General features: G+C 46.8%; 3 protein-coding genes and 2 pseudogenes across 4 annotated transcripts; 1 reads left to right on the top strand and 4 right to left on the bottom strand.

Moving 5' to 3' along the window:
* Positions 1-381: 381 nt before the first annotated feature.
* Positions 382-3551, bottom strand: LOC136537671 (hsp70 nucleotide exchange factor fes1-like; annotated as a pseudogene).
* A 6577-nt stretch (positions 3552-10128) lies between these two features.
* Positions 10129-12537, bottom strand: LOC136537670 (uncharacterized). Its single transcript, XM_066529629.1, has 6 exons — positions 12401-12537; positions 12233-12319; positions 12063-12125; positions 11861-11962; positions 10915-11173; positions 10129-10773 (listed from the first exon to the last, which is right to left on the bottom strand). The coding sequence occupies exons 1-6, from the start codon at positions 12476-12478 to the stop codon at positions 10664-10666; spliced, it is 699 nt and encodes a 232-aa protein (XP_066385726.1). The 5' UTR covers positions 12479-12537; the 3' UTR covers positions 10129-10663.
* Positions 12538-12862: 325 nt separating this feature from the next.
* Positions 12863-13741, bottom strand: LOC136535979 (probable protein phosphatase 2C 31). Its single transcript, XM_066528423.1, has one exon. It carries the CDS (start codon positions 13739-13741, stop codon positions 12863-12865), a length of 879 nt encoding a protein of 292 aa, XP_066384520.1.
* A 1032-nt stretch (positions 13742-14773) lies between these two features.
* LOC136537669 (uncharacterized protein At5g02240-like) lies at positions 14774-16932 on the top strand (annotated as a pseudogene).
* Positions 16933-17535: 603 nt separating this feature from the next.
* Positions 17536-20308, bottom strand: LOC136537668 (scarecrow-like protein 30). 2 transcript variants are annotated; one of them, XM_066529627.1, is made up of 2 exons: positions 19904-20308; positions 17536-19818 (listed from the first exon to the last, which is right to left on the bottom strand). In XM_066529627.1, exon 2 carries the CDS (start codon positions 19655-19657, stop codon positions 17702-17704), a length of 1956 nt encoding a protein of 651 aa, XP_066385724.1. In that variant the 5' UTR covers positions 19658-19818; positions 19904-20308; the 3' UTR covers positions 17536-17701. The 2 variants fall into 2 exon arrangements, with proteins under 2 accessions (XP_066385724.1, XP_066385725.1); XM_066529628.1 differs by having other exon boundaries at positions 17536-19799.
* Positions 20309-27287: the final 6979 nt, after the last annotated feature.

Below are 27287 nucleotides of genomic sequence, written 5' to 3'. Positions count from 1 at the left end.
TCATTAGCGGCTGTTTCTAATTTGTCTGCAATAGAAGCACTGGTGATCGCTGACTGCTCATAGTCCACGTTTAAGTTATGGCTATTTATGGAGCTGTGTTTAACTTATTCTGGATCTTTAGTACACATTTTGTTGGTTTCATCTTCTAGCATGACTGAAGAATATCCTTTGCTTACTTTTTCTTCCATAAATTAATCTTTATTATTGTAGAATTTATTAAGATATTTGGAATTTGCCAGTATTAGCTTATTAACATTTTTATCAGCATGTTCTATAGGACGGCCATACTTGAAGCTGAAAGCACATAAGCGTGCAAGCAGATAAATCACCAGCACCTCTCACACCGAAGTTAACAATCGGATTCAGATAAATCATGAAAACATCAGAAAATGAAATTAACTATCGTGCAAGAGAATTCACAAGTAGGCCCTGTTCGCTTCGCTGAAAAGTCATGGCTAAAAGTACTATTAGCTGATTTATTGTAAGAGAAAAAATATTATTCCTTCGCTGAAACAATATAGCTCGTAAGACAAGCGAACAGGGCCTTAGTGTTTAATTTACGAGCATCACATAATACAATATATGTCATCGTCAAGCAAACTCTGAACCAAAATGCAGAGCACATTATCAGAACCGCTACTGAACCATACATGATGATGTAGTGTGTGCACAGGGCAAAGACAGGCATCCATCAGGTCTGCCCTCGCAGCCTTCCAGACCCATCACCAAGCCTAAGAACTGGAATTGGTATCTGAAGACCATCAAAACTTAAGCATCAATGGCGGATCCTTCTTTCCGCTGCCAGAATCAGAATCGTCTTCCTGAGCAGGTCTAGCAGCTGCCCACGCGCGAAGTGGCGGTTCAAACATCTTTCCTGCAACATCTGGTGGCAGCTGTTGGGGCGCATCCTCTCCAGGAAGCACAACGAGGCCCTTATCCCTGAGAGACGAAGGCTCGTTATAGCACTCCTTCCAGAGCGAGTCCACCAGCTGCCGCTCCTCGCGAGCGGCATGGAGATCGTCAGAGTCCATGGCGCTGATTCCGTCGATTCGGCTCTTGAGGATATCTTTCAGCTTGTCTTGGTCAGGAAGAGCGTTACCAGCTGTCTTGTCCTGTGCCAACTCAAGGAGGCCGCTTAGAGCAGCTTCGCGCACCAAGGAATCATCACTGGACGCAAGGTGCATCATCAGCTTTGGAAGACCAAGCTCCGTAGCAACACTCCTGTCTGCCTTGTTGTTGTGCAGCAGGTATTGTATGAGATTGAGAGCTTTCCTGCATCGATACAACAGAACTATGTCATTCACATTGCACAAAAAATCGGACTTTCAACTGCAGAAAAAATTCAGCTAATACAAATCGGATTGAAGTTTAGCAAAATATAGACTACCACAAGTATATAAAACATCTTTAAACCAACACTACTATTAACAAGGAATTTCAGTACGGCATGGGTAGTATGACTCTGTTAGTACACGGCTGCTTGTTCATAGGTCATTTACTCATTTAGGATTCCAGGGATAATTTTGGTAGGGATGTGCCCTGTCAGATCACTCCATCTACCCCATGTCTACTGTCCATGACACCATTTTAAGAAAAACTAACCTGATCGTACAACATGTCTTGCAGAATGCTGGGTGTGCTATTATCATGACATACCTTTGAAGTCTGGCATCATCAGAACCAAGAGCATCCTTCAATCCAGCATAGCCATTTCCCAGGCGAAATGCGGAAATTCCGGGCTGGTTATGACGAATTAGAGCTGCAAAATAATTGTATGGAGTTTTGTTAGCATGACCAACAGAAAATACACTGAAAATTAACTGCACAGTTTGCACGGTTCAATCAAAGGATTATACTCCACATGATACTGAGTGATACTTACAAGATATGGCTCCTAAAGCTTTTGTGCGTGCATTTGTACTTGGGTCTGATTTGAAGTTCGTCAACAGTGGCTCGAGTCCATTGGATTCCATGACAAGTTGCTGACTCTTGGGATTATTCTGCACAATTGTACTAACAACTTCTGCTGCCTTTGCTCGGATGCCAGCATTTGAATTTTTCAAGTAACCAAGCAGAGGATCCAGCCCACCAATAGAATGTAGATCTGTTTGAATAATGTATATGCATTAAGAGTTGGGACTTGTACAGTAACCACTAGGACAAGCATTTACAAGGAAGTGATGATTAACTATGTATCTTACCATTTGCCATGTCAATGGATTCAACGTGCTCCTGTAGCTCATCCAACATATCTGAAAATAGAGTGAGTAATTTTTTATTCAAGAGCCAACACCTATAACTTAATAATAAGGATGATAAATATCAATGTCCATAAAGTCAAATTTCAAGGAGGATACACAACCAAGTAACATTGGAAACTTCGTTTAGCAATTAGCAGGCAAGTGACAGCACATGAACACCATCAATCATGAATTCCTCATATGACCATGACCATGAACTATGAATTTCTTTTGCAAATGAAACATGATACTGCTAAGGCCCTCCAATGTTAAATCATTTGGCAGATCAATTAACAGCCTAGACCATTACAATCACACGGTTTCTTTGTTTATATTGTGTTTCCACACCCTGCTGCACATAATAAGTGTCGCGTGCATGCTGATGCGTTAAATACCCTCATGTTCCTTTGGCAGATCAATTAACAGCCTAGACCATTATAATCACACGGTTTCTTTGTTTATTGTGTTTCCACACCATGCTACCACACCTTGCTGCACATAATAAGTGTTGTGTGCATGCTCATGCTTTAAATACCCTCATGTCCCTAGTCCAACTATAAGTGTGAGGATCTTCACCGATTACTAAACATATCAGCAATAAAGGTCAATGATCTAAAAATGAGCCATTTTTGTAGAGAAACTAAAAATCAACTAAGGAAGCACCAAACAATACCTTCAATGTTCTCTGGGGTCACACCCTGAGACTGCAAGACATCTTCTGGAGTTTTCATCACCTGAGTGATCTCCTTCATCCTCTTCACGACATCAATCGTGTTGGCTTGCATAGCCTCCATGAACCATTTTCTGTCTTCCTCGCTGCAGAACCAACCCAATGAAATTAAGAACCACACTATCAATTTATCCCACTTCTCTTCAACTAAGTGCAGCAATTTTGGAAACAGATATTAAACCTACTAGCCACACAAATTAGGGGGGAAGAAAAGGAACCCGTAGCAAGACAGCAAATTTGAGCATATGAAGTCTGACCGCTAAGAATCTAGAGTACAGAGAGTACGACAGCAAAATCTAAGCATATGAACTGATGAACACGGAGTCATTAGGGTTGTGACACAGGACGAGAGCAAAGGGAGGAAGCAGGGGATCTGAACGTGGGGGTCGCAGACCTGAGAGCACGCGGCGGCTTTGGTGCCGTCTCCGTGGGCGATGCTCCACTTGAACAGGCCGTTCCAGTCGGGGCCCCCATCCTTCGCCATCCCCCTTGTTCTTCTTCTGCAGCTGGTGCTGCGAGATGAGGCGAGACGAACTGTAGGGTTCTGCTCACGATAGGTGCGGATTACTTCAGGCGAGATCGATAGGGCTTCTCGGCTTCTCGCTCTGCAAAGCTCTCTTGTCTGCTTTTATGCCGAATTTTTTATTTTTTAGTTTTTTTTTTATAAATTTTCATAAATTTACCCCTTAAGTTAAGATTTTAAAATCTGTACCCTTAACTCAGCGTCAGTACACGTCTCGACGCTATCGTTGCTGGCGCCGAGCTCTTGGGCTCGACACAGACGTGGCGGTGACATGACAGGCAACTCGGCGCCGTAGATCTTGGCGCCGAGCTCGGCGCCGTGCTTACTGTATAGGCCCTCCTTTCATTTTTCTCTTGCTCTCCCTCTCTCTCTCGCACCGCCAGCGCCCGCCCGACCAAGGGAACCGCCGTCGCCCGCGCCCTCGCCCTCGCCCGTGCCCGGCCGCCCGCGGCCGCGGTGGCCAGCGCGCCCCGCGCCCACGCCGGACCCCGCGCCCTCTCCGCGCCGCCGTCGCCTGCGCCCTCGCCGTCGCCCATGCCCTACCGCCCGCGCCTGCGGCCGCGGTGGCCGGCGTCGCGCCCTCTCCGCGTCGCCCACTCCCTCCCGCCGTGCCGTGCCGCCCGCGCTCGGCCTCGCTCGCGCCACGCCGTGCCACCCACGCCCGCCGTACCGGCCTCGCCGCGCGGAGCGCCAGCCATCCTGCGCCACCGTCGGCCTCGGCCCCTACAGCGCCCAGCCGTGCCACCGCTGGCCCGGCTCGTCGACCTCACCCACGCCCGGCGTCCGCTGCGACTTCGTCGACTTCCGCGACTCCGTCGTCGGACAGGTAAAAATTATGAATATGCAATGTACATACTTAGTTAGCTTTGATTGTAGTGTAGTAGTTTTGGCATTGATTATTTACTAGTTAATATGATGACTCATGTAGTTGATTTAGTTAGTGATCTAGTGAGATAGATATATAGATAGATAGAAACATACATACATAGGTACATACATATAGTTAGATAGCTACTTAGATAGGTAGTTATATATTTAGTTAACTAAATAGGATCTAGCTATTTAGTGAGTACACTATATATATATACGTAGTTATTATCTTATTTACTTAGTTTGTAATTAGAAAGTACTTGTTAAGTACTATCTATCGTCTAATTTGGACTAAAGGACATGTGTTTCGTTATATGTTTGAACTAGATGGACAACCTAGTGACCTATATATTATGGAGGCACCGTTGAATACGATCACTATGGATATGTTGAGTTTGTTGATATGCAAAGCGTGCCTGTGCTATTCAATGATAGGCCTTCATTTAGCGAGATGGTTGCAAGGGTTTGGGAGGAGCTGCATTGCCTTGGAGATGATGATGATGGCATTGCAGTTGAGGGTGTATTGCACCTAGGTTCTCCTCCCAACATCCTTAGACAAATGATCCTAATTGGGTGTGCGGATCAGTGGGAGAACTATATAAGATCGGCTATGAAGAGCTAGTTGCAATGTCTGGACGTGGTTGTGCGTCGGGTGTTAGTTGATCCCATCCCTCATGGGTTTTCCCCACCAATGGGTCAACAGGCACACATCGACCCTCCCATCCTGGAACCTGATATGGATGTGGAGGTTGCACCTACGGTTCCCGATGCTCAATCTACCCTCAATGAGGTAGTTGGAGATGCTTGTCAGACTCATGTTATTGTGGCAGATTCTCCTCATGAGATCTCTTTGGCACAGAATTATCCGAGTGTCTTAACCGCATGGTTATTGGGAGCTTACCCCCTTCCTTACATCTATTTCTTTCATTCTTTCCTTATTTCTCTACTTATGTTGCGGGAGACATTCCTGAGAATGTGGATGTGCCCCCTGTTGCTACGTAAGTGCACTGTGGAGATGGATTCCGTGGCTCCAATAGTATTGAAATTATGAATGATTCAGAGCCATATGAGATGGCAAGGGCTCTTGATTCTGATGATGATCGCCCTATTGGAGAGCTGATAGAGATTGATGTTGAGATGCTGAGGCGTATCTTTCCCGGCCGTCGTGATCCAAGAGTTCATGAGTTCAGCGATCTTGCTCATTCTGATCAGGCGTGTGCAAAAGGACATGATAATGAGCTCCTAGAAACTCCTAAGGCCGGCCTTAACATGGTAATTGAGAATTGGAGAGTATTCAAGGACCTCTCTGCATTGAAGAGGTGGTTGCAGGCATTTGCAGTGATACGAAAGAGACCTTACAAGGTCTTGCATTCATATACGCAGCGCCATTACATAGTTGTGTGTGATAAGAAACGTTGCCCATGGAGGGTTTGTGTAAGGAAGCAAAAGGTCACTGGAAAGTGGAAGATCACAAAAGTTGTTGGGCCACACAATTGTGCTGACCATGAGCTGACACTGAAGCATCGGCAGTTGACATCTACCCTCATTGTCAAGCGGTTGATGAGAATATTGCAGGAAGAACCCAACATGAAGGTTAGGATAATTATCAGGACCGTTGAGGCGTTGTATGGAGGTTATGTGATAACTTATGGTAAAGCTTGGAGGGCTAAGCAGCGAGCGTGGAAGATGATATATGGGGACTAGGAGGATGGGGAGGGCTAAGCAGCGAGCGTGGAAGATGATATATGGGGACTAGGAGGATGGGTACGAGCAGCTGCTAGTACTTTTTAATGCAATCAAAGCGGTGAATCCAGGCATGCATTATGAGTACATCCTAAAACCAAATGCATGGAAGGATGGGAGGCAGATATTCTTTCATGCTTTCTGGTGCTTTCCTCAATGTGTCGAGGCCTCTAGGCACTATCGTCCCGTCTTCTCCGTTGATGGTACGTTCTTGATTGACAAATACTAGGGCACACTTCTTATAGCCATATCATGTGACGCGGACAATAAGTTGGTTCCTTTGGCATTTGTTTTGGTTGAGAATGAGAACAATGACAGTTGGGGATGGTTCTTGAGGCTTGTCCAGATACATGTGGTTGGGCCTGGTAGGGAGGTTGGCATCATATCTGATAGGCACCATGGCATACTTAATGTCATGCGAGAGCAGATAGAGGGGTATGCACCTTTGCACCATCGTTGGTGTACTCGGCACCTTACCGAGAATCTACTCCGGAAGGATGGTGTGAAGGGTAACTTTGATCTATTCCAAGGAGGCTGCTCGACAGCTTGAGGACAAGTACTTTTAGAAAAAGTTGGAGCAGGTCAGAACTGCATCAAATACATAAGGTAGACAATGGCTCATAGGTTTGATGAGGGATTTAGAGAAATAGACAAGAGCTCACGACTGCCGGTGGATGGAGGTACGAGTTTCAGTGCATCAACATGGCAGAGTCATTCAATAAGTTGCTATTGAAGATACGTGGTATTCCCGTGAATGCAATCGTTCAATTCACCTTCTATAAGCTTGTTGCCTGGTTCAACGATAGATACGCCCATGTATTGAAGTTGCGGAGTGATAGAGAGATATGGGCTCCGAAACCAAAGGCACACCTAGAGAAGACAAATGAAAGGGCTGACACACATGAGGTTACATGCTTTGACCATGCCACAGGGACTTGTCAGGTCGAGCATAGGGGCGGTACAACGTCCAACGACGAGGTCCGAGAGTCGAGGATGCATGTGGTTATCCTCTAAGATTTTAAATGCACTTGTGGTAAACCAAGGCAGTACCACTTTCTATGTTCCCATTTAGTGACAGCAGCTAGGCATCGCAACTATAATTTCAAGAGTCAGGATACCTCACGAGTTCAAGTGTCGACACGCTTGTGCACACATGGAGCCCCCGCTTCGTACCTTTTTGGGACCCTAGAGAGTGGCCTCCATATGATGGGCCAAAGTACATTGTGGATCTAGCTTACCGTTGGAACAAGCGTGGATAAAGGAAAGATGAACTGAGGCACAGGATGGTTATGGATTAGATACCCAGAAGAACGAGGCGTGGGAGAGAAACTCCATTTCTTACTGACCCCGAGCAGTACGAGTGCGGCAAATGTGGTAGACTTGGCCACAATTCACGCAGTTGCCATTGGAAGATTAGTGAGGTGCGACTATTGGTTGTTTTCATTATTTCATATTTGTCATATTCATTTAATTAATTATGCATGTCTCAATTTATGCATGTAATTGTGTCAATTACTTGTACATTTCTAAGTTCATGTTTCATTGTATATTGAATTTCTAATTCATTAACTTTTTTTATAGGATGACGCAATTCCACCTACTCGACCCGACGTACGAGGCGACCCACTGAGGACGCCTCATAGCTGAGGGGCAGGTAATAATCTATATGTTTTGTTCAATTTTTTGTGAGCGTACATATGTTCGTGAAGTAACAGGAGACTATGTTTTATTCTATGCAGGACCTTCCGCTCCTTCGTCCTAGAACCCACAATGGGTTCTTGGACATGTAGTACGACGACATGTATACACCCTTCCTGCAAAGAGCTAGCCTGGATGTCATCTCTTTTCAGGTTCGTCGTGGGTTGCCCAAGTTCAACTCAGCGGCCATAACTGTGTTGGTTGACAGGTATTATCTTCAATCATTGCCTCCATTCATGGTCATTTGTTCATGCGCTTGCCTTTTTGACATGTAATCTTTGTCTAAAATGTAGGTGGCGGTCGGAGACTCACAACTTCTACCTACCTTTCGGGGAGATGACAGTCACGCTCCAGGACTGTCAGAAGATGCTAGGCCTGAGGATTCACAACAACACAGTCACCGGGCAGCGCATGTCAGAAGGCTGGAGAGCACGAGTAGAGGCCTTCCTTGGGTGTGAGGTTGGCGAGCAAGGGGCTTGCACTTCTGGAGTTCTAATCTCCTGGCTCCGGCAAGAGTTCGCATAGTGCCTCGAGGAGGCAAGAGTTCGCACAGTGCCTCGAGAAGGCAGATGAGGAGACAGTTGGGTAATACTGCAGGGCGTGGATCATACACCTGTTTGCCTGTGTTCTCTTCCTTGATGCCACGGGTGACACTGCGCCATGGATGTGGGTCCACTGCCTCAGTGACTGGGACCAGGCGGGTCAGTACAGCTAGGGCTCTACAGTCTTAGGTTTTCTTTACCGGTAGCTTGTGCGAGGGGTGTCAGTCGGACTTCGTCCACAGCGTCACTTGGTGGATGCGTGTACCTACTCTATGGATGTGGGCTGGTCTACTAGTTGGCTGTCTCGAGGTTCTGGCTCGTCGTGAGTGGTTCGCAGGTCAGCCTCCGCCATCGCCATGGTCCAGCGACTGGAAGTACCCGCCCTTGGGTGGGTCTCGGTGCCTGCCGCCATCGCGACGGCCTTCTTCCTTGCGGTGGCCACCGGGATGCGGCAGTCCTCGCGCCTCGACAGTCTGCCACCCCTCCTCCTCCCCGCCGCCACCACCATCATCTTTTCACCGCGCTCCACCTCCATCTCTCTCTCGGTGTCTCCCTCGGGATGATGTCTTGATCTCAAGCGGTGTAGTCCGTCGCTCTCCACCTCTCCCCTCGCCGCGACTAGACACAGAGCAAGCAAACAAGCAGGACAATGGCGACGCAGCTACGCAAGCGAGAGCGAGTCTATGGTGAGCCGGCGGAGGAGGGAGGTGGGAGGGGTAATATAGGCGGTGGCCGGTGGGTGCTGGACCTGGTGGTGGTTCAAGCGCAAGCGCAACACCACACCAGCGCGCGAGATCAAGTGGAGTCCAGTCCAGCTCCAGCGGCATGGCGGTGCCGTACTGGCGTGACGGGAGGGGGCGGGGCCCACGTGCGGTGCCCAAGCGTTGCATGACTCGTGGGGCCGTGGTGGAGCCGAGCCCGGATGTCAGTGGGACGTGGGTGCGCGGTCGCTGGTAAGGGAGGTGGCGGGATGATTGGGAGAGTTACGTGTCACCAACTCGCCAGTGCGCTGGAAGCGCGAAAGTGGCGGAATGGTCTAGACCTCCGCTGAGGATTCTCTGTGCATCGCTTCACAGGGTGTCTTTACAATGCACTAATTTTAATTGTATACAGAAATCACTTTATTTATAGAAAAACAGAAAAGAAATCTGCATTTTAAATAGAGCCTAAAGAGGTCTGACCTTTTCTCAAAAAAATGGAGTCTCTACGACTCTACCTAAGTAGAGTACGTACTCCAGTTCTCTTCGTTTTACTTATGGCAAACAAAAACTTATGCAAGCCTAATGTGCACGTGTCTTATTGAAGTTACCTAGCTGTATGTATAAGAATGCCAAATACACAAGTATAGTAAGTGTAGCGGAAGCTCCCCTGTTGGCTTAAACTGCTTCGGCGGTACTTTTTAGCGAATGAATAATGTTTTTCTCTCACTACGGATCAGTACAAGCGTATAAATCAAATTTCAGCGAAAAATAATCAAACAAAGCTAAGTTTTCACAGTGGCGGCAAATGACAAATTTGGAAAAGTAAACGCCTGGTGACAAGACTTACAAGTACTAGTATTTGGAAACCAAGGGAGGATAAGTACCACAATCCAACTGAGGAGTTGATAGCGAGTATCCTAATCGCAGTGGATCCCAGGCTGGTGTGGTCGCTCAAATGCAGCCTCAAACATTGATTAGTCTCCGGAGAAGCCATAGATGGATGGATAGGCTAGAAAGTGGTACGGTCTCGAGCAGAGCCTGTTCGGTTGGTTGATTCGTATAATTGCTAGTTTATTTAGGTAAGAGAAAAGTATTGCTGTCTGGTTTATATAAACAGTGTTCATGAGAGGGGGCTGGTCAGCCCAGCCAGCGAGCCCGCCGGCCCCAGCCGAACAAGCGTATCGCTTCAGTACGTGGGCTCCACCTCGCGCACCGGCGGACCAGGTTGTGATTGGGGCGCGACACGTGGAGCCAGCCGGTTGCTTGACAGACAAAAGGTTTGCGCCAGCGTGGCACGGTCGTGTCTCCGTGGCACTGTCTGTGTCTGTTCTCGGCTTCTCGCAGGTCCTGCAGTTCAGAAATTTCTGGCGCGCGTCCGCGTCTGGCACTTCCACCGGTCCATCACCGCGCATAGCTCGCTGAGACGCTAAGCCTTTGTTTAGTTCTAGGAATTTGGATTTTGGGGCTACTGTAGCACGTTCGTTTTTATTTAGCAAATAGTGTTTAAACATGAACTAATTAGACTCAAAACGTTCGCAGATCATGTAGTCTCCGCTTGCCTTATGAAGGCCTCCTTTCGTCGTGGAGTCTCCGCTTGCCTTATGAAGGCCTCCTTTCTACCGCAAACCTTCGCAGATCATGTAGATCTCCCTCGAGCTAGGTCGAGTCGCCTTGGGTCTCAACAAGGATACTTTCTTGAACTTCACCTTGCAGAATTTGCCAAACCCTGCGCCACGCAATGGTAGACAGTCAGGGTCAGTTTTAACTGGGCCAAATTTTCACTATGTCAGTTGAAACAGTACAATTAATTTAAGCTTTAGTGGAAGAGCAGCACTTAGATCAGATAATGGTCAGAACTTATAATGACCTGATATGTCCTCATTCTCAAGAAACTTCATTACTAGGTTGCCTCCACGACGAAGAACACCATCCTCATCAGGATCAGGCTCGGTGGAGCTCAGATACTTCTCTAGAGTATCACTGTAATCAGACTCTTTTAACTTTATCTTCCCTACTGCCAACGAGAGAGCACGCATGCCCAACTCACAAGATATAGCTCCATCTTTGGTTGTGATCCCTGAAACTGGTGGACACATGTCTGACAGTATCACAGAGAATCCTCGTTCCTGTACATGAGGATAAAATATTATTAAAATCCATTAATCAAACTACAGCTAATACTGGTTACAAGATCACAGGACACACTATAACTGAAATGCTTGCTAAAGTCTTTCTAACCATATTTCATAAGCTGAAAACCAAGAAGGGAAATATTGGTTTTCCGATAGATGAATCCTCCTAACATTAGTATTGGAGGAAAGGAACGAGGGTTTGCTAAACGTAAATCACAAAGGGGAGTGCTGAGCAAAATAAGTGAGCTCTATGTTCAATTTAACAACTGACAATTGTTATTTTCATTTCACCGCTGAAGGCTGAATAAATACATGGTTTTCTTACAAATTTACAGAACCACAGTTAGCTCTACGTTCAATTTTCAGTTATTTAGAATCCACACTATCAATTACTGCATCTCTAGTCCCTACTTGGCTACTCGCTATAGTAAATTGCCTGACTCTTTTTGAAAATATAGTAATTCTTGCCATTCCATCTATCTATTCTATGAACTAGCTTCGCAAGTTATACAAACAAAACAAGTAGTTAGGACAAATATGAGATTCAGTAAAATCCAAACCTAACTGAGCAACAGTAAAATCCAAAGCTAACTGAGCAATATGCCACACTATTCGTTGTTGTAGCAATCATCACATCGAAGCAAGTATTCAATCAGTCCACCAACAATCAAGTATTCTAACCTGCGGCGACATCGCCCGAGCCTGCTGCTTCATCAGAGTCATGACATCTGCGCGGACTGTCCTGACCCGTGAGTCACAGTGCGCAGAGGGGACCTTCACCTTCTGCTCTGCAACAACCGAGTTACTGAATCAGACAAACCACCAATCCAGCAACAATCATCGCACCGACCAATGACAATTCAACTGCCAAGTGCCAACTGACCTTAACATCGACGCCGACAATAACGCCACCCTTTTCGAGGGGGCCCAGGTTCTGACAAGCCACCTGCAAGCAGCAGCCCCACCGAGCAAGTTAATCAAACACATGTGGAAATGAGGACTGATTGCGTACTCAGAGCTTGAGGAGACGACGAAGAGGTAATGGAAGCTAACCTGGAGCCACGCGCCGGGGGCGCAGCCGAGGTCGAGCACGGCGGCGCCCGGCGCTATGAGCTTGTGCTGCTTCTGCATCTGGATCAGCTGCAGCGGCGAAGCAACTGCTCAGCGTTATGAAAGGGGAAGAGATAACAACAGGGGTTCAGGGTGGACGCGGGAGCTGACCTTAAACGCAGAGCGGGCGACGTAGCCCAGCCGCTGCGACTCGCGGTAGAAGAAGTCGGCGGTGCCCCCCGCGGCCATGTCTGCCTCGTCCCACGGCGACGGCGAGGTGGTTTTTGCTAGGGTTTTAGCCCTTTTCCTTTCTTCTCTGATCTGACGATGATGTGGGCAGTCAGCCCGTTCTATCGAGAGCGGGCCTTGTATGGGCTGGGCTGGTTCGTGTGGGCCTACTACTTTGACAAGGGTGACGTGGACGCCCTCCGCGCCGCGCGGCGCCCCCCCTTGGCTTTGGGGCGTGTCGGATCGGCACAACCTTCTAGACGGTTCTCAAACCCACCTCCGGGCTACCGCCGAGGCTATCTACAATAGCTTTTTACGTGAGTGCCATTAAAAAAGATGGTCTAATCGTCAATGCCCCTATAAAGTTGGGTCTATCATTGTCATTCTTGGGTTTGAAAACTTCTTTCACCCAAGCCATTCCGTCGCCTCTCTGCTTGTTTTTCGCCGTTTGGAAGACGGGTCGGGCATAGAAAATGACCCAGTTGCCCATGGGTATGGGACAGTTGACATTACATCGAGCACTTGGTTCGCATGAGAAGTCCACCACCAGGGGAGAATCACGTGAGCTCGTTGGCGGCGCCACAATGCCAACTTGGCGCCCATGCCGACGCCGGTATGGCCTACCTCCTGGACCGCGGTGCTGTGCTCTGCGGTGAGCTGCACGGCCTGCAGGCCGTCCATGTCGTGCGCCTCCAGCTCGCGCATGATCTTGGCCTTGAACTGCTGCAGGTCCTGCGATGCCTTGCCGAGGACGTTCTTCAGGTCGGGCTCCAGTCTCCGCGCCAGCACGGCGCGGCTGTCCCCGACGTTCATGACGTAAACGTCAGTTCCCTTCATCACCATGACCAGCACGCAGGAGCCCATCAGCCCCAGCTGTGGGCTCTCGGCCGCGTGTTCCTCCACCGCCACGAAGAACGCCTCCTCCGTCTTCTTCAGTGCCCGCGCCAGCGCCCTCAGGACGTCGCGGTGCACCGGTATGGCGTTGTTGCCTGGCATAGGCACTTCCGTCCGTCTGCGCTTAGCCTCCGCGCTGTCGCCGTCGGCCTCAGCAAGACAGAGGCGTTCGGCATTGCCTGCGGCCGCTTCTTGCTGACCGCAACTGGCGCCGTCGCCGGCTTGGATGTCGTCCCAGAGCACGCCTTTGAGCTCGCTGTGCACGACGACGTAGAGGTTGGCAAAGAGATAATTGGTCGCGTCGGGGCCGTTGAAGCCGTCGTAGATTCCAACGAACACCCAGCCGTGCTCCTCGGACACCGCGACGTGGAACCGGTCCTCGCCGGCCATGCCCTGAGCCCACTCCACATTGCCGTTCGGCAGCGAGCTGTAGTCCTCACCGGTCCTCCTCTTCCTTGATCCTCTCCTAGCAGCTCGATGCTGCCATGCACGCAGACAACTGCCGCAACGAGACGGTCATGGTGGAGTGTTGAGACCGGCTGCCGGAGATTGCAGCTCGGCCAGGATCGGCAAAACACGAACGGTGGACGCATATACACAATGCATACACATATACACAATGCATACACGGGCTTCGTAGCCCGACCTCCCGGCCACAGCTCGCACGGTGGGCGACGCCCCTGATTTTGCGACGGCGTGCTCTGCGTGGCTGCCGTGATCACTGTGGCGGGTGCAAACAGAAATTGGACGCAGTCACGACGTGTACAAGCACGACGCTGCGTGACCGATTACAAGATAAACATGCACCTAATGCAAATCTATAACTGAAACAAAATGCAACTAGATTACAACATGGAGTACCGCGGCGGCGGCAATGTCCTGGTGTCCTATTCCGGCGCGCGCTCGTCGTGGGGCCGTGGCCAGCGTTCGGCCAGCAGCTGAGAAATGTGATGGTGTTCGCGGTGGCCATGAGGGACAGGGTGTGTGGCTCACGAAGGAGCAGGCCAGGTGCCTTGCCCTTGCCGCGGAGCAGGTGGCTAGCGTCGTGCCTTTGGCCGTCGATGCCACCGTGCTTGGTTCCTTGAACAAGATAGACAAGCAGCAGAGTGCAGAGGAGGAAGAAATAGCAAATGAGGAAGAAGTATTGCTTGGTTCGCTTGGGCCGTCGGATGGTCATCGGAAGGCTGAAAACGTCCAACTGCATAAGTTGCAGTAGCAATAGCAACTGCACGGGATCTCCGTCCCTCTTACTCCCCACTGGCATTCAAAGTCTTTTTCTACCTTCATTACCCACCGTTAATAGCTACAATGAACGGAATAGCTTGGATGAAAGAAGTTTTCAAACCCAGGAACGACAATAATAGACTTAGCACATTAACGATTAGACCGTCTTTTTTAATGACACTTAAAAAGGCCCTATCTACAGCACCAACCGCGAGGGGGTGGGTGTCCAGCACGAATCGAATCGTCGCGACAAGTAATGGCGGATTCCGCCGCTTCCCGTCCAACCGTCCTCGTCACCGGCGCCGGCGGCCGCACAGGTAGCTCTGCTTTCCCCGTCAGCTCCGGTAGCGTAGCATTTAGGCTCTCGCATTCGCCGCGCGTGCTGCAGTACTGCTTCATAGGGAAGGGAAGAAACAGACTGATGATCACCCGATTCGCCTGTTGTTCAAAGCTGTTGATATGGGGAATTTGGCTGGCTAGAGTGGTTAGGGAATGGTGATCCAAATGGGAACGGCCTTGGATTTTGTTTTTTGCTCAATTTGGCTGCCGTGCTCCTACAGTTTAGTGCTGAATTGTAACGCTAGTGAGGCTGCAGTGGGTCTGTAGCTATTTCTGCAACCGTGTTTCTGTTTGCATTCACTGTTCACTGAGTTAACTTGATGTTAGGCCAAATTGTCTACAACAAACTGAAAGAGAGGTCCGAGCAGTTCGTGGCAAGAGGGCTAGTCAGGACAGAGGAGAGCAAGCAGAAGATTGGGGGAGCCGGTGATGTTTACATTGCTGACATACGAGACGGAGATCGTCTAACACCTGCTGTACAAGGGGTTGATGCGCTCATAATCCTCACCAGTGCAGTCCCAAAAATGAAACCGGGTTTCGACCCTAGCAAAGGTGGGAGGCCTGAGTTCTACTATGAAGATGGAATGTACCCTGAGCAGGTGGGTTGATGAATCTTGTCCAAGATTGTATGCGCATTAGTAGAATTTGCTTGAACAGTTTAATTTGTGATAACATTGGTTGTGGTTGTTTTAGGTGGATTGGGTTGGCCAAAAGAATCAGATTGATGCTGGTATGTGTTCATTCTGCTCAGTGCTTCACTTTCTGATTTTTTGGTAGATCGTATACTTCCGAGCATAAATGATTGTTAATTTGGACCTATATTGGCAGCTAAAGCTGCTGGAGTGAAGCATATTGTGTTGGTGGGATCTATGGGAGGAACAAATCCTAACCATCTGCTGAACAGCCTGGGTAATGGCAATATACTGGTAAGCTAAAATCTGACTGTTCCATTAGGCAACTACTATTCACAAATTGTAAAAGTGGGATCTTGATTATTGCATATGTTTGCTGTAGGTATGGAAGCGCAAGGCAGAACAGTATTGGGCAGACAGTGGAGTCCCTTATACAATCATAAGGTACATAGTAGTATAGGACACAATATTTAGAACAGATAGAAAATTCTACTGCTGCTTTTTGTTATGGTAGTCTCTATTCAGTAGATTATTACTCTTTGTTTTGTGCATGTAAAGAAGTAAAGAGGTATTTACCTGGACTCTTAAGGGACAATGTGCTGATCCTTGTTTTTGGACAACTGAAAAAATACTTTGTGTACTATCTAGTACATCTCTAGTGTAAAGCCTGGAAATCGCATGAGGCTAATACAAAAGAAAATATTCAATCTCATTTCCTTCTCTCTTACATAATCTGATGCTGCTTTCTTCTGTGCCTTAAATTTTAGGCCAGGAGGTCTACAAGACAAGGATGGAGGAGTGAGAGAGTTAATTGTGGGAAAGACGATGAACTTCTCCAGACTGACACAAAGTCGATTCCTAGAGCCGATGTGGCTGAGGTTTGTGTCCAGGTTTATATATATATATATATATATATATAAACCACCATCTCTATACAGATCTGTCTGAAAGGACCTGGTTAAAATTGTGTATAGCCATGGGTCGATTGGACAGCGTGGTGAGACAGCCATTCTGAGTTTACTCATTTTTCTTCTCTGATAATAGGCTCTGCAGTATGAAGAGGCCAAGTTCAAGGCATTTGATTTGGCCTCGAAGCCTGAAGGTGTGGGCACACCAACAATGGACTTTCGGGCACTGTTCTCCCAGATTACTGCTCGGTTTTGAGTGAGCTGCTGAGAAGCCTACTCCAAGTTCTAGATTTCATGGTGTCTGGAGGTATAACCAGGTAGCTTGAGCATGGAGCTCCAGTTTGGTGCAATTGCAAAGCTGTATTAAAACTGAAGAAAGAAATTGGTGCATTGTTTGCAGTACACTGCTGAATGTCTAGTTGCCATTGTGTAAACTGTTAAGAGCCAATATGATAGTAATTAGGAACCCCTATTTGCATAAATCGTTGGGCACAATTTATCCAGCACAGTTAGCCACCTGCTTGGATTCTTTAGCTGCAACTTCCCCCATCGTTCCAGTGACATCCTAGTGGTGAAAGCTGCAGCCATCCTGCTTATATCTTCTGAACAAGGCAGATATAGGAGCTTCATCAGACCTCTATGGCCATGGGAGTGCTGCTGCTGACGACTATCACCTCAATGTTTTTAACTCAACTGAGGCGATGATTTCAAACATTGAAACCATGAAGTGAAACTTCGTGGTGCTACAGCCTACCGGTTCAACGAAACAAAATTAGCGTACTGTTACCCTATTACACAAATATGTCAGGCATATACCTAGAAGTCATATTTATTCCAGTCAAATCGAACTTTAACATCTTTACTCCCGGAGAAGGTCAAAATTCATCAACATAACATCACAGAAGATTAATTGGCAAAACAGTTTACAGATTTGTAAAAGGTATCAGCTGAGCCTCATCATCTTTTACTCAAGAGATGGTAGCAAACAATGAAATGATACAAAAAAAAAAAGTGCTAGTGTCTTCTACCCTATGATATAGGGACAAAGGGAAACCTCTTACACTATTACGCAAATATGTCAGGCACACAGACAAAAATCTTTTATGGCAGTCAATTCAAACTTACAAAACTTTGGTTCCTAGACGAGGGGCAGATTCATTAACGTAATCATAATACAACAAAATGAAATGGTGAAAAATCAAGAAATTAATGGAAGATGTCAGCTAAGCTCACTAGGATTTACAAGTCTAGCTACTCCATGCTGAGAGAGCATATATGACACGACCCTTCCAACCTTGTAGCATCCACTTGTTATCTTCGTCCACGAGGAAATCCCTCGGATAGGTCTTGCTTACCTTGTACCTTGCTCTCTTCATTATCTCTCTGTCCAGAGGTAGCTGCCGGAAGCCTGCCCTGAGGTTTCTCATCTGCCATTGTTTGTAGGTCTCTGGCCTTTCAATCCTCTCTGTACCCTCACAAGCAATCACATTAAGAGCTTCCCGTCCAAAGAATTCTCTTTCTATCAGCAGCCTATGTTCATCCATCCGTGAGGCATTTGCTTCAAGCATATCAAAGATTGAAGAGAAAAAAAACATAGCCTCCTTAAACCGTGTCACAAAGAAGGGTGCATTGTAAGTACCGTTGACAATCCCATGAACGAACAAATTGGGATTCAACTTTCTGATTGTGTTCAAAACCCTTGTTCTCGGGCTGTCATCTGTCGCCGTCTCGTCCATCATGTTCCTCATTCGGTAAAGGCAGTTAACGACAATGAACTCGTCGCCCTTTATATTGAGATCTTTAACTTGGATGGTATCCCACTTGGCAGCAATGGCTTGATATTCAAATGGAACATTGAACATACGGGCATACTCATGTAACCGTCGCCCTGTCGCCTCAACACGCTCTGCAGGGTGGAATCCTGACAGGGGAAAGTCTATACCAGTGATTCGAAGGATTGGGGGGGCACCAGATCTCTTTGAGAGGTGCTGCATGAGGATTGGCCACTGGAAACCATACATTATCCCGTATTCTATAATGTGCAACCTTGTCACACTCTTTGTAGCATTTAAGATGGTCATATTTGCAACATAGTGCGATATTATCCTAAATGGACATGCTTTAACATATAAATTGAACGCTTTCAGCATATCACCAGTAGAAGTTCTCTTTGCAGCAAGTGAACGGTAGATGCTGCTACCAGTGCCAGCTAGGCGAGCCTCGAGACCATCAGCAAAGTAGTGTGCCAATCTCTGGCCAGCATCTCCAGTAGCAGAAGAATGCTTCCTAATCTGTTTCAGCAGCTCACTTGAGTTTCTGTGGTCATCAATAGCCGCAGCCTGAGCACAATGGATAAGTAGGGTTGCGAGATCGACTGGCTCCTGCTCTGCACCAGCACCGGATCCTCCCTTCCTTCGCCCTCTTCTATTTCCAGATCCTTTCACATATCCCCCGCTAATTTGTGCATCGGCTGGCATTGGTGAGTTGAACGCACAATTTTTATCGGTACACAACAGCACTTTGTCAAACATCTCTCGGACAGTCTCCTCATCACACAATGCGGACTGTTTGCTCTTCCTCCCCTCCACCTCCAAGTCATCGTCACGTGGGTTCTTCTGACCCTTATGAACAGCACCAACTACATCCCCCTGAACCATTTCACCAGGCAATTGGGTAGAGTCCAGACTACTTGTGACCACATCATGAAATCTTCCACTTCCCGTGGAATGGCAATCATCAGTAATCCAGGATTTTACTTCATAGGCCTTTGCTGTGATAGGCTTAGCAGACTTGAGGATGTCAACGAATGGTTTCTCGACAGCTGCGAGGAGTGCTGAATCCTCCACAGGCGCACTGGCAACAGGATAGGACTCCTCATCCTCATCTTCAAGAAGGAACTGGTTGATGTAAGCAAGGATGGCATCATCAGCAACAGCCTCGGAGAAATCCTCGGCGTTGTCTGGCTCGGTTGTGGTTGTTGATGCCGGGCTTGGCGTGGTGCAGCTAGGCATGACCGAGGGTGGAGATGGATGTGAGCTGACAGGAGGGTTGTTGTGGTTGTGGCTGTGGAATCCATATGAAGGGAAGAACTGAAGCTGTGGCTGTTGGAGGGAGAAGCTAATCATGTGAGGGGTGGGTGGATTTGGGGTGGGCAATCGAGCACCAAAGTTGAGATTATCACGAGGACGAGGGTCCATTATCATTCCTTGGAGCTTCCCACAAGATTTTTCTGACTCTCGCGCTTCAGTGCCACAAGTCACTTACAGGTTCACAAATCTCACATCTACGCTACCTTTCTGTTTTGTTTTTCTCCCTCAAGAACACAAGGATTCCATCTAGAGAGAACTACAAATGGGAAGAAAAGCTGATGATGGAACGATGTATTAGCAGCAGATCATGTACTTCGCCGACAAGCATATATCCAAGTTAAGAAGGGAGACGATATTTACCCTGCAAATCGATGGAAGAGCAAACAGAACTTCTCCGCACCAAGATCTGCGAAGACTGCACAAGAACTTGTCTGCACCAAGATCTCTGATCTCCGGCTGTACCCTGCACAAAGACTGGGAAGACGGCAAGAAGACGCGGCTTCCCTAGTCGCGGCTAAGAAGACGCGGTGCCCTCCATCCCAAGTCTTGGATGCTGATGCGCGGAACGTTGAAGAAACTAGGAAGAAAGCGGCGCCGATTGGGGGAACAGCGGCAGCAAGAGTCCAAGAGCAAAAGAGTTCTCTCTAGCAGGCAGGGCCAGGACCGCGGCAGCGGCTTTCTCTTCGTCAACAGGGGGATTTGTTTACCCTAAACTGCAGCACCAGCGAATCAGCGACCGGACTAGTGTTTGGTAGTCGAGGTGGAGGGGAGAGGGAGCAGGGGGCGCACCTCGGTGACGCGTGGGGAACGGCGCGGGATTCTCTGCGGAATGGTTTGCCGCCTGCTGCAGCCTGTAAGGAGGCAAAGACGACGGACGAGAGCCATCTTGAATTTTTTTTTTATTTCTAACACTTTTTTTAAACTATTTTTAAATCTGACATTGTTTTTTTTAAAAAACTAACATTTTTGGCCGCGCCCATTGCCATGGCGCGGCCAAACAACGCTGCCGCGCCATGCATGGCAGCGTGGTGGGGGTGACGTGGCATCGGCCCGAGCCCTGACCGACTGACGTGGCAGGCGCTGCCGCACCGCAGATCTTGGCACGTCAGTGCCGCGCCATGCCGCAAGGCGCGGCAATGCTGACTACATGTCGCGCTGCGAACCTCCTTCCCTCTGTCTGCCTTACTTCGAAAAGAGGTGGAGGGCAACTGCGCCGCCCCTTCCCGCCTCTCCCAAGGGCTGCCGCCGCCCAGCCCTCGCTGCCCGCCTCCCTTCCTCCCTTCCATTCCCCCCAAGCTTCTCCTCGGCCTCGGTCACGCTAATTTGGATTCAAATATTATGAATGATAGTTAGGGTTTGGAGCAAAATTATATTTGGGAACTACGGCTAGGGTTTGGAGGAAGATATTAGTTTGATTTTATCAATGTTAAGGTTAATTAGCTAGTTAGAAGTATATTTACCATGTTTACTATAAGGTTTATTTTTGTTCCTATAAGTGTTGGTTATATTATTTTAGTTGCAATGCAAATGGTTATCTTTTACATTAATTTGCGATGTTTTGATTGATGTTAAATTATAACCATTTTATTAGATGGAAGACATATTTCGGGAGCAGTTATGGCGAAAACGGGGCTGTCTTTGAGAATTCTACCTCGACGCGTCTAGTAAAGATGCCTCCGTCCCTCCTGACCTCCCTGTCCCTAACTGTGACTGTGGTTTTCCGGCCAACGTGTTTCAATCAAGACATTCGGACACAGCGATGCGTTGCTTCTACACATGCAGTCATTTTAATATAAGTAATTCTATTCATACCTTTTTTCTTCATTTGTGTTAGTAGGTTACTAATATTTTGTTGAAATCTTGTTGTGTAGGCTCATGAGAGGTGCTTTTTCTTTCAGTGGATCGACGGTGCAGACAAGTTTGACCCAAGGTACCTCATTTTCGACGATTGGTGGAGAGGAAGACATTCACGTGAGCACTTCGAGCGATGGATTCTACCTCTCCCTAACCCACCGCCAATGACGGCTAAGGAGAAGCACCTAGCCGTAGTTAGACGACTCAAGGAACCTCCTCTGTGCGATTGCAGAGATCGAGCTATGATAAACCCTAAGAATACGTTGGAGTTTGTGTGTCCTAACAAGTACAAAGTAAGTGGACAGTGTATCTATTTAAATGTTTAGCACTATGTGTTCATGTACTAGTGTCATTTCAAGGAGTGGCTCTATGGTCCTAAGAATCAATGGCCGAAAGAGCTGCCAAAGGCAAAGGAAAAGAAGAAAGAAAGGGTAATTTTTAAAGCACCTCTTGTCATGTGCGAATGTGGTGTTAAAGCCAACTACAGCCTAGTCCCTTCGGAGCTTGGAGTAGGCCATTATTGCGGCCATATAGTTGACTATGATGAGGTTGGCTATTGTTGTGGAAAACATGAAATCATTTTTTTTCTTTTCCAAAGAGTTATGATCTAATTTTTCATTTGAACAGAACACTAGAAAATACAAGTGGGAATCTTATGATGATCAAGCTAAGTTGTTGGATGGCTTGAAGGGAAAGCAAGTACTTGTACGGAAGAGGGGATATAGACCTCAATACGTCGACCTCTTCGTTAAACTACACATAAAGAAGATGTGTGAGTTTGCTAGATAGCGCTGTATTTGCAACCCGATTGATGTTAGGCTTGACAAATGAGGGTTGGAGAGACGGAGGGCATTAGAAGAGGAGAGATGTAACACCTCGGTGTTAAGCATGCATTAACATTTTGCAAATCATGAGCATAATCATTATTATGCATTCATAAGTATGACATGAAATATAGAATTGAAACATACTAATGAAACATGTATGTTGCATAGTTTTGTTTTAATAGATTGGATGCTATGTTTGTTTTGCCATGTGTGAACCTTGATTGATCACTTAGACAACTTAGAAGTAATTAGAATGCAATTTGGAGCAAAATGTATACTCAGAGTTTTCTCAAGTTTTGCTTGTAAAAATAATCTTCTAGAATAGGGTTTTGATTTAAATTAACTTTAAATCTATAGTTCAAAATCTAATTAGAATTTGGCCTTACTCTTTATGGCAAAGTTGTAGAGTACATTTTTCTAAACAACTTTTATTTTGGGTCCAACTTTTGAAATTACTTTGAAAAGATTTAAAAATTCATTTGAATGAATTTGGGGAAGAAAATAAAAAGGAAAGATCACATTTTCACTTAATAGGCCGCCGCCTCCCTTCTGGCCCGCTCGCGGATTTGGCCCACAGCGCTCGCACGCTCGCGCTCCCACCTCGCTCCAGCGCCGCGCGCTTCGCCCTGGCCCAGCAGCCGCTTTGTAGGCCCAGGCCCATGCCACGCCTCCCGCTCGCCCGCGCCCGCGCGTCTACGTCCTGACCGCGGCAGACGCTCGTCGCCGCATGGTCTCCATGCACCGGCGACGGTGGCACCTAGCCGTCCCGGTGACCCCCGTGCCCCACGCGCTCGCCTACAACTCCGCACGCGCGACTGACTCCCCTGCGCTCTCTCCCATTTTCCTCTCACACGCCAGTAGCAGAGCACGCGCACGCGCTCGCCTCCACCACCGCTCGCACCAGCGCCTCGCTGGAGTTGGCTCACCTGGCCACCCCAGCTCGCCGTCGACCGCTTCATCTCGCCCAAAGCTCCGCCTCCACCTCGCGCACCCCATGCTCGCCTTGGTAAGCCATGGGAAGCTTCCCTTCCTTAGGAATCCCTCACCGGAGTAGTGGTCGAGCTCACTGGAGAGCTCCGCTCCGTGGACTCCCCCTCTCTGCTCCACCTCTCTCCCTATTTTTCATGTGCTCAAGCACCACCTTGACGCGGTGGAGCTCCCAAGCCCCTCCCCGCGCCTCATCTCGGCCGGAGATGGCCGGTCGATGTTCAGCCGGGCCACCGTGCCACCATGGATGCCGGTGAGCTTGCTCTCGAGCTCCACTGGCCACGATAGCTGCACCAGTAGGTTTGCCTTACGAAGGAGGATGCGATAGAGTAGACCTCCTCGCCGGAGACCTTGCCGGCGGCAAGGTTAGCCGTGGTCAGCGCCACCCTTCTTCCTCTCTTGCTGATAGGTGGGGTCCCGCTGACCCCCGGGCCCATTTGTCAGCCCCTGTGTGTGTATGCGTGTGTACAGATCCGGGTGGATCTAGCGTTTTTGAACCGAGATTTTCAGAAGGAATAAAAGAAACGATTTACATATTTTGTTTAAATGCTTTGGAAATTCATAAATTTAAAAATATTGCTCCAAATTTGATGAAACAAATTTCTATATGCTTCTTATTCTTAGATCTACAGTAGAAAAATATTGCATGTGGTTTTAGTGATACTTTTGTATAGGGTTTTATTTAATCCTTGTATTTGCTGTTATCTTAGAAAATGTCTAGTAAATAGAATAATTATCAGAAAAATATGGTTCTAGTTTGGTTAATCTCCTTTAGTGGTGTACTTTGTAGGAAAAATATATGTCATACATGTTCTATAGAGAAATATTGATGTGTAGTTCAAGTGCCTTTAATTGATGATTTTTGTTATTTTAATAGAGAGCAAAAATTGTATAAAACATGTGTATGATAATTTTTGTGCAGTGATTGTTTACTGTGTAGAACATAGGAAAAATATTAAATCTGTTATTTGATACTTTTCATAATACAAAGTATTTTCATGCTCATATTTATGCCATAGCTTGTTATTTTTGTGTAGGCTATTTTACTTATCCAAATGCCATGAAAATTTTATGGTAGTCTACTTAGAGTAGTACTATGCTACTGTAATTTTCTTAGATTTTTATGTGCTACCAAAATAGGTGTTGCTATTCAAACCTAGTTTCAATTAGGGTTTAATTAACCTTTTTAATGCATGTTTAGTTAATAATGTTTGCTTTGGTGTATCTTTGAAGCATCTTAGCTTGCTATGGTGACTTGGCATGTTAGTACAGTGGTTGTAGTAGTAGTATAGTAGTACATGTTCTTGGATGATGTTGGCTACCTTGTAGAAGAGCTTTACTTCTACTATGTCCAATAAAGTTAAACATATTCATCTACATTCCATGCATCATGATCATTACATGTCATCTCTCCGATGCACCTATGCATGAGCACTTATACATCTGCATCATATAGGATCGTAGGAGGAGTTACTAGTAGCAGTTCAGAAAGAGCAGACAGGGATAGATCCACAAGAAATCTGGGCACAGGAGGTACCAGAGGAAGAGGAGCAAGGAGAGGACTTGCCCGAGTGCGTGGATCATTAACCTAGTTCGTTCGAACGAGGCAAGCCCCGAAGCATTCTAAGTCTTCTACTTTATAAAAGTAATTCTTTCTATATATGAGTTTATATATTGTTGCATTAAGTTGTAGGAGTTGATTGAAACCGTTGATGCATTTATTACTATCCTTGCCTACCTTATTACCTTTTTACCCTGTTAGGTTAGGATCAAATAACTGCTTAGTCTTGCTTAGACCGGTAGCGATCGGTGATTTCGGGTCACCTACATTTATAGGTGGTTACTAGAAGAATTTAGCTATGGAAAGAATGATATCCTAGAATTAACCATGTGTGATGGATAATTGGAGACCGGACGGAAAAGTTGGAGGCAACAAGATAGGGTTCTGGGGTGCTGTTAGTTTTCCGTCTATGTTGATTAAGGACCGATCGTTGCTCATCCCTCTTGTCATGTTGAACATATGCCTCATATTTAGCTGGCCGAATAAAGTACCTTTCGACCACGAAGCTAGTGACACTATTCGAGTTGGGATAAACTCGGATTGGCAGACTAGTGCTGAAGGGGGTATGATGGGGACATGAAGAGTGAGCCCAAGGTGCGTCCTGGCTGTCGGGCGGTCCCTGGGTAGTGCGATCTATGACTGTTATCCTTCGGCTACTTAGAAAGTGTCATTAGTGATCTGTAGCTCACTTGATCGGTGAGTGTGGTTTGTGTGAGGAATAAATCACCAGCTGGTTAGGAATCGATTCGAATCGCCATCACTCTTGGATAGTGAGCACTTGACTCGAGCTATAGCATCGTAGTAATTATGATGGAACACTGATGGTTATCTGGATGGTATGGGATATGCTAAATCTAAATCGGTAACTAGATGTTATTGGTTAATCAAGTGATTGCTATAGTATAGGTGCTTACCTAGATGGATAGGTCATAATAAAGATGATGCAAAGTACTTAAAATGGTTTCTTCATGATAGCTTATGCTTTTCGCAAACGAGTTAGCTAGCCCACTAAAGAAAGCCTTGCATAATCCTTGGTGTCACTTTATTTTGGTTTAAGATGGGTAAGTCTAGCTGAGTACCTTCTCGTACTCAGGGCGTTGTTCCCATTATTGTTGCAGATGGTCAAATGTACTACGGCTATTGCATTAACTACCTGTACTCGGCGATGGGCGATAACTAGGACCAAGGGTAATGGTCACTCCGTATCTCTCATCTGATGCTTTTGTTGGAGATGACTACCTACTGGCACTGTATTTGAACCAAAAGTATGTGTGTGGCTTTAAAACTATTTGCTTCCGCTATTTCAGTTTAAACTTGGGTTGTAATAACTTTATGTTCTAAACTTCGATGTATCCAACTGTCATTGCGAACTTTTTGTAACATGTGATGGTGATTGCTAAACTTGTACGATCTTGATTTGTATGTCGATTGGTTTGAAATCCTTCATGGTTTCACAGACTACCGGGTTATACAGGCTTAAGTTTGCTTAATTATCTGCTTCGGTGGAAGATTTCCTTACTTAATCGCGTATAATTGGTCGGTTCTATTATAGCTGGCATCAGAGCAAGGTTTAGCAGGTTACTATTCCCATGAGTATTTAAAACCAAAATTGTGTTTAAAACTAAGTTTTAAAACTTAATAGTGTGCCAGTGGTCATATCCTGTATGCCTAGTTAAGGACTCTAGGTGGCTTATTTAAGTACTGACTTGGGGGTCTTTGCATCATATTTCTATTTCGTTGCTCATACGGCGTGCTATTGTATTAGTGCCATTCACTTGAGTGGTAATGTATGGATCCATTGCCTCTACGCCTTGGTAAGTGAGAGTTGTGAGAGCATGATCGGATACACTGCCGATCTAGGGAAGTGCTTATATGATGCTGGATTATTTACATGCCATACGCGTGTTTGTATGAAGGTATCCAATGTGTGGGGAATTCCGTCCTGTGGTGACGATGTCGTCGATAGGACGATGGTTCAGGTAGTTGCTATCGTTGTACGCATATCTAGGGATGCGTATAGAGCGAGTAGATTACTTTACTGCTTTCGTGCATATTTTTCATACTGTTAGGGTTTGGGCTGAAGTGGATCTTTTGTAGGTACATAACAGCACTATCGTGTAGTACATATTAGCTACGTTTATGAGAGACCGTTGTATGCCACCGTCTATGCCGCTAGCAATTGTTATTTTTCCTAAGTTTGTGAGAACGTATGGAACGTGCATGCATCATGTTGTTACATATCATTCATGGCATTATTCCTCCCCTTATAAGTTGATTATCTCATTCTAATAAAAATGACAACTTAACCTTGTTCTCACATGGGTAATAAAAAAATTGCTACAGATGGCACGCACAAAGCAGACCGCTCGCAAGTCCACCGAAGGCAGAGTTCCCCACCATCAGCTTGCTCCACATACCCGTCAACACCACATGTTTCTTGGAGAGTTTGGGATGCCTACACTCTTGTGGAGAGTGCTCACCTATGTAGGCTATCCTGATGGAATGGAGCCCTGCT

The sequence above is a fragment of the Miscanthus floridulus genome, chromosome 2 (genome assembly GCF_019320115.1).
Source record: "Miscanthus floridulus cultivar M001 chromosome 2, ASM1932011v1, whole genome shotgun sequence".
Taxonomy (NCBI): domain Eukaryota; kingdom Viridiplantae; phylum Streptophyta; class Magnoliopsida; order Poales; family Poaceae; genus Miscanthus; species Miscanthus floridulus.
Note: the sequence above shows the minus strand (reverse complement) of the source record. Positions and strands in the feature narration are given on the sequence as shown.

Coding starts and splice junctions, on each gene's coding strand:
- LOC136537668 (XM_066529627.1), bottom strand. CDS start 19,657: ATGATAATGGACCCTCGTCCTCGTGATAATCTCAACTTTGGTGCTCGA.
- LOC136537670 (XM_066529629.1), bottom strand. CDS start 12,478: ATGGCCGCGGGGGGCACCGCCGACTTCTTCTACCGCGAGTCGCAGCGG. Junction 11,963..12,062: donor TTGTCGGCGTCGATGTTAAG/GTCAGTTGGCAC, acceptor GTTGCAGAGCAG/AAGGTGAAGGTCCCCTCTGC. Junction 11,174..11,860: donor CTCGGGCGATGTCGCCGCAG/GTTAGAATACTT, acceptor CCTCATGTACAG/GAACGAGGATTCTCTGTGAT.
- LOC136535979 (XM_066528423.1), bottom strand. CDS start 13,741: ATGGCCGGCGAGGACCGGTTCCACGTCGCGGTGTCCGAGGAGCACGGC.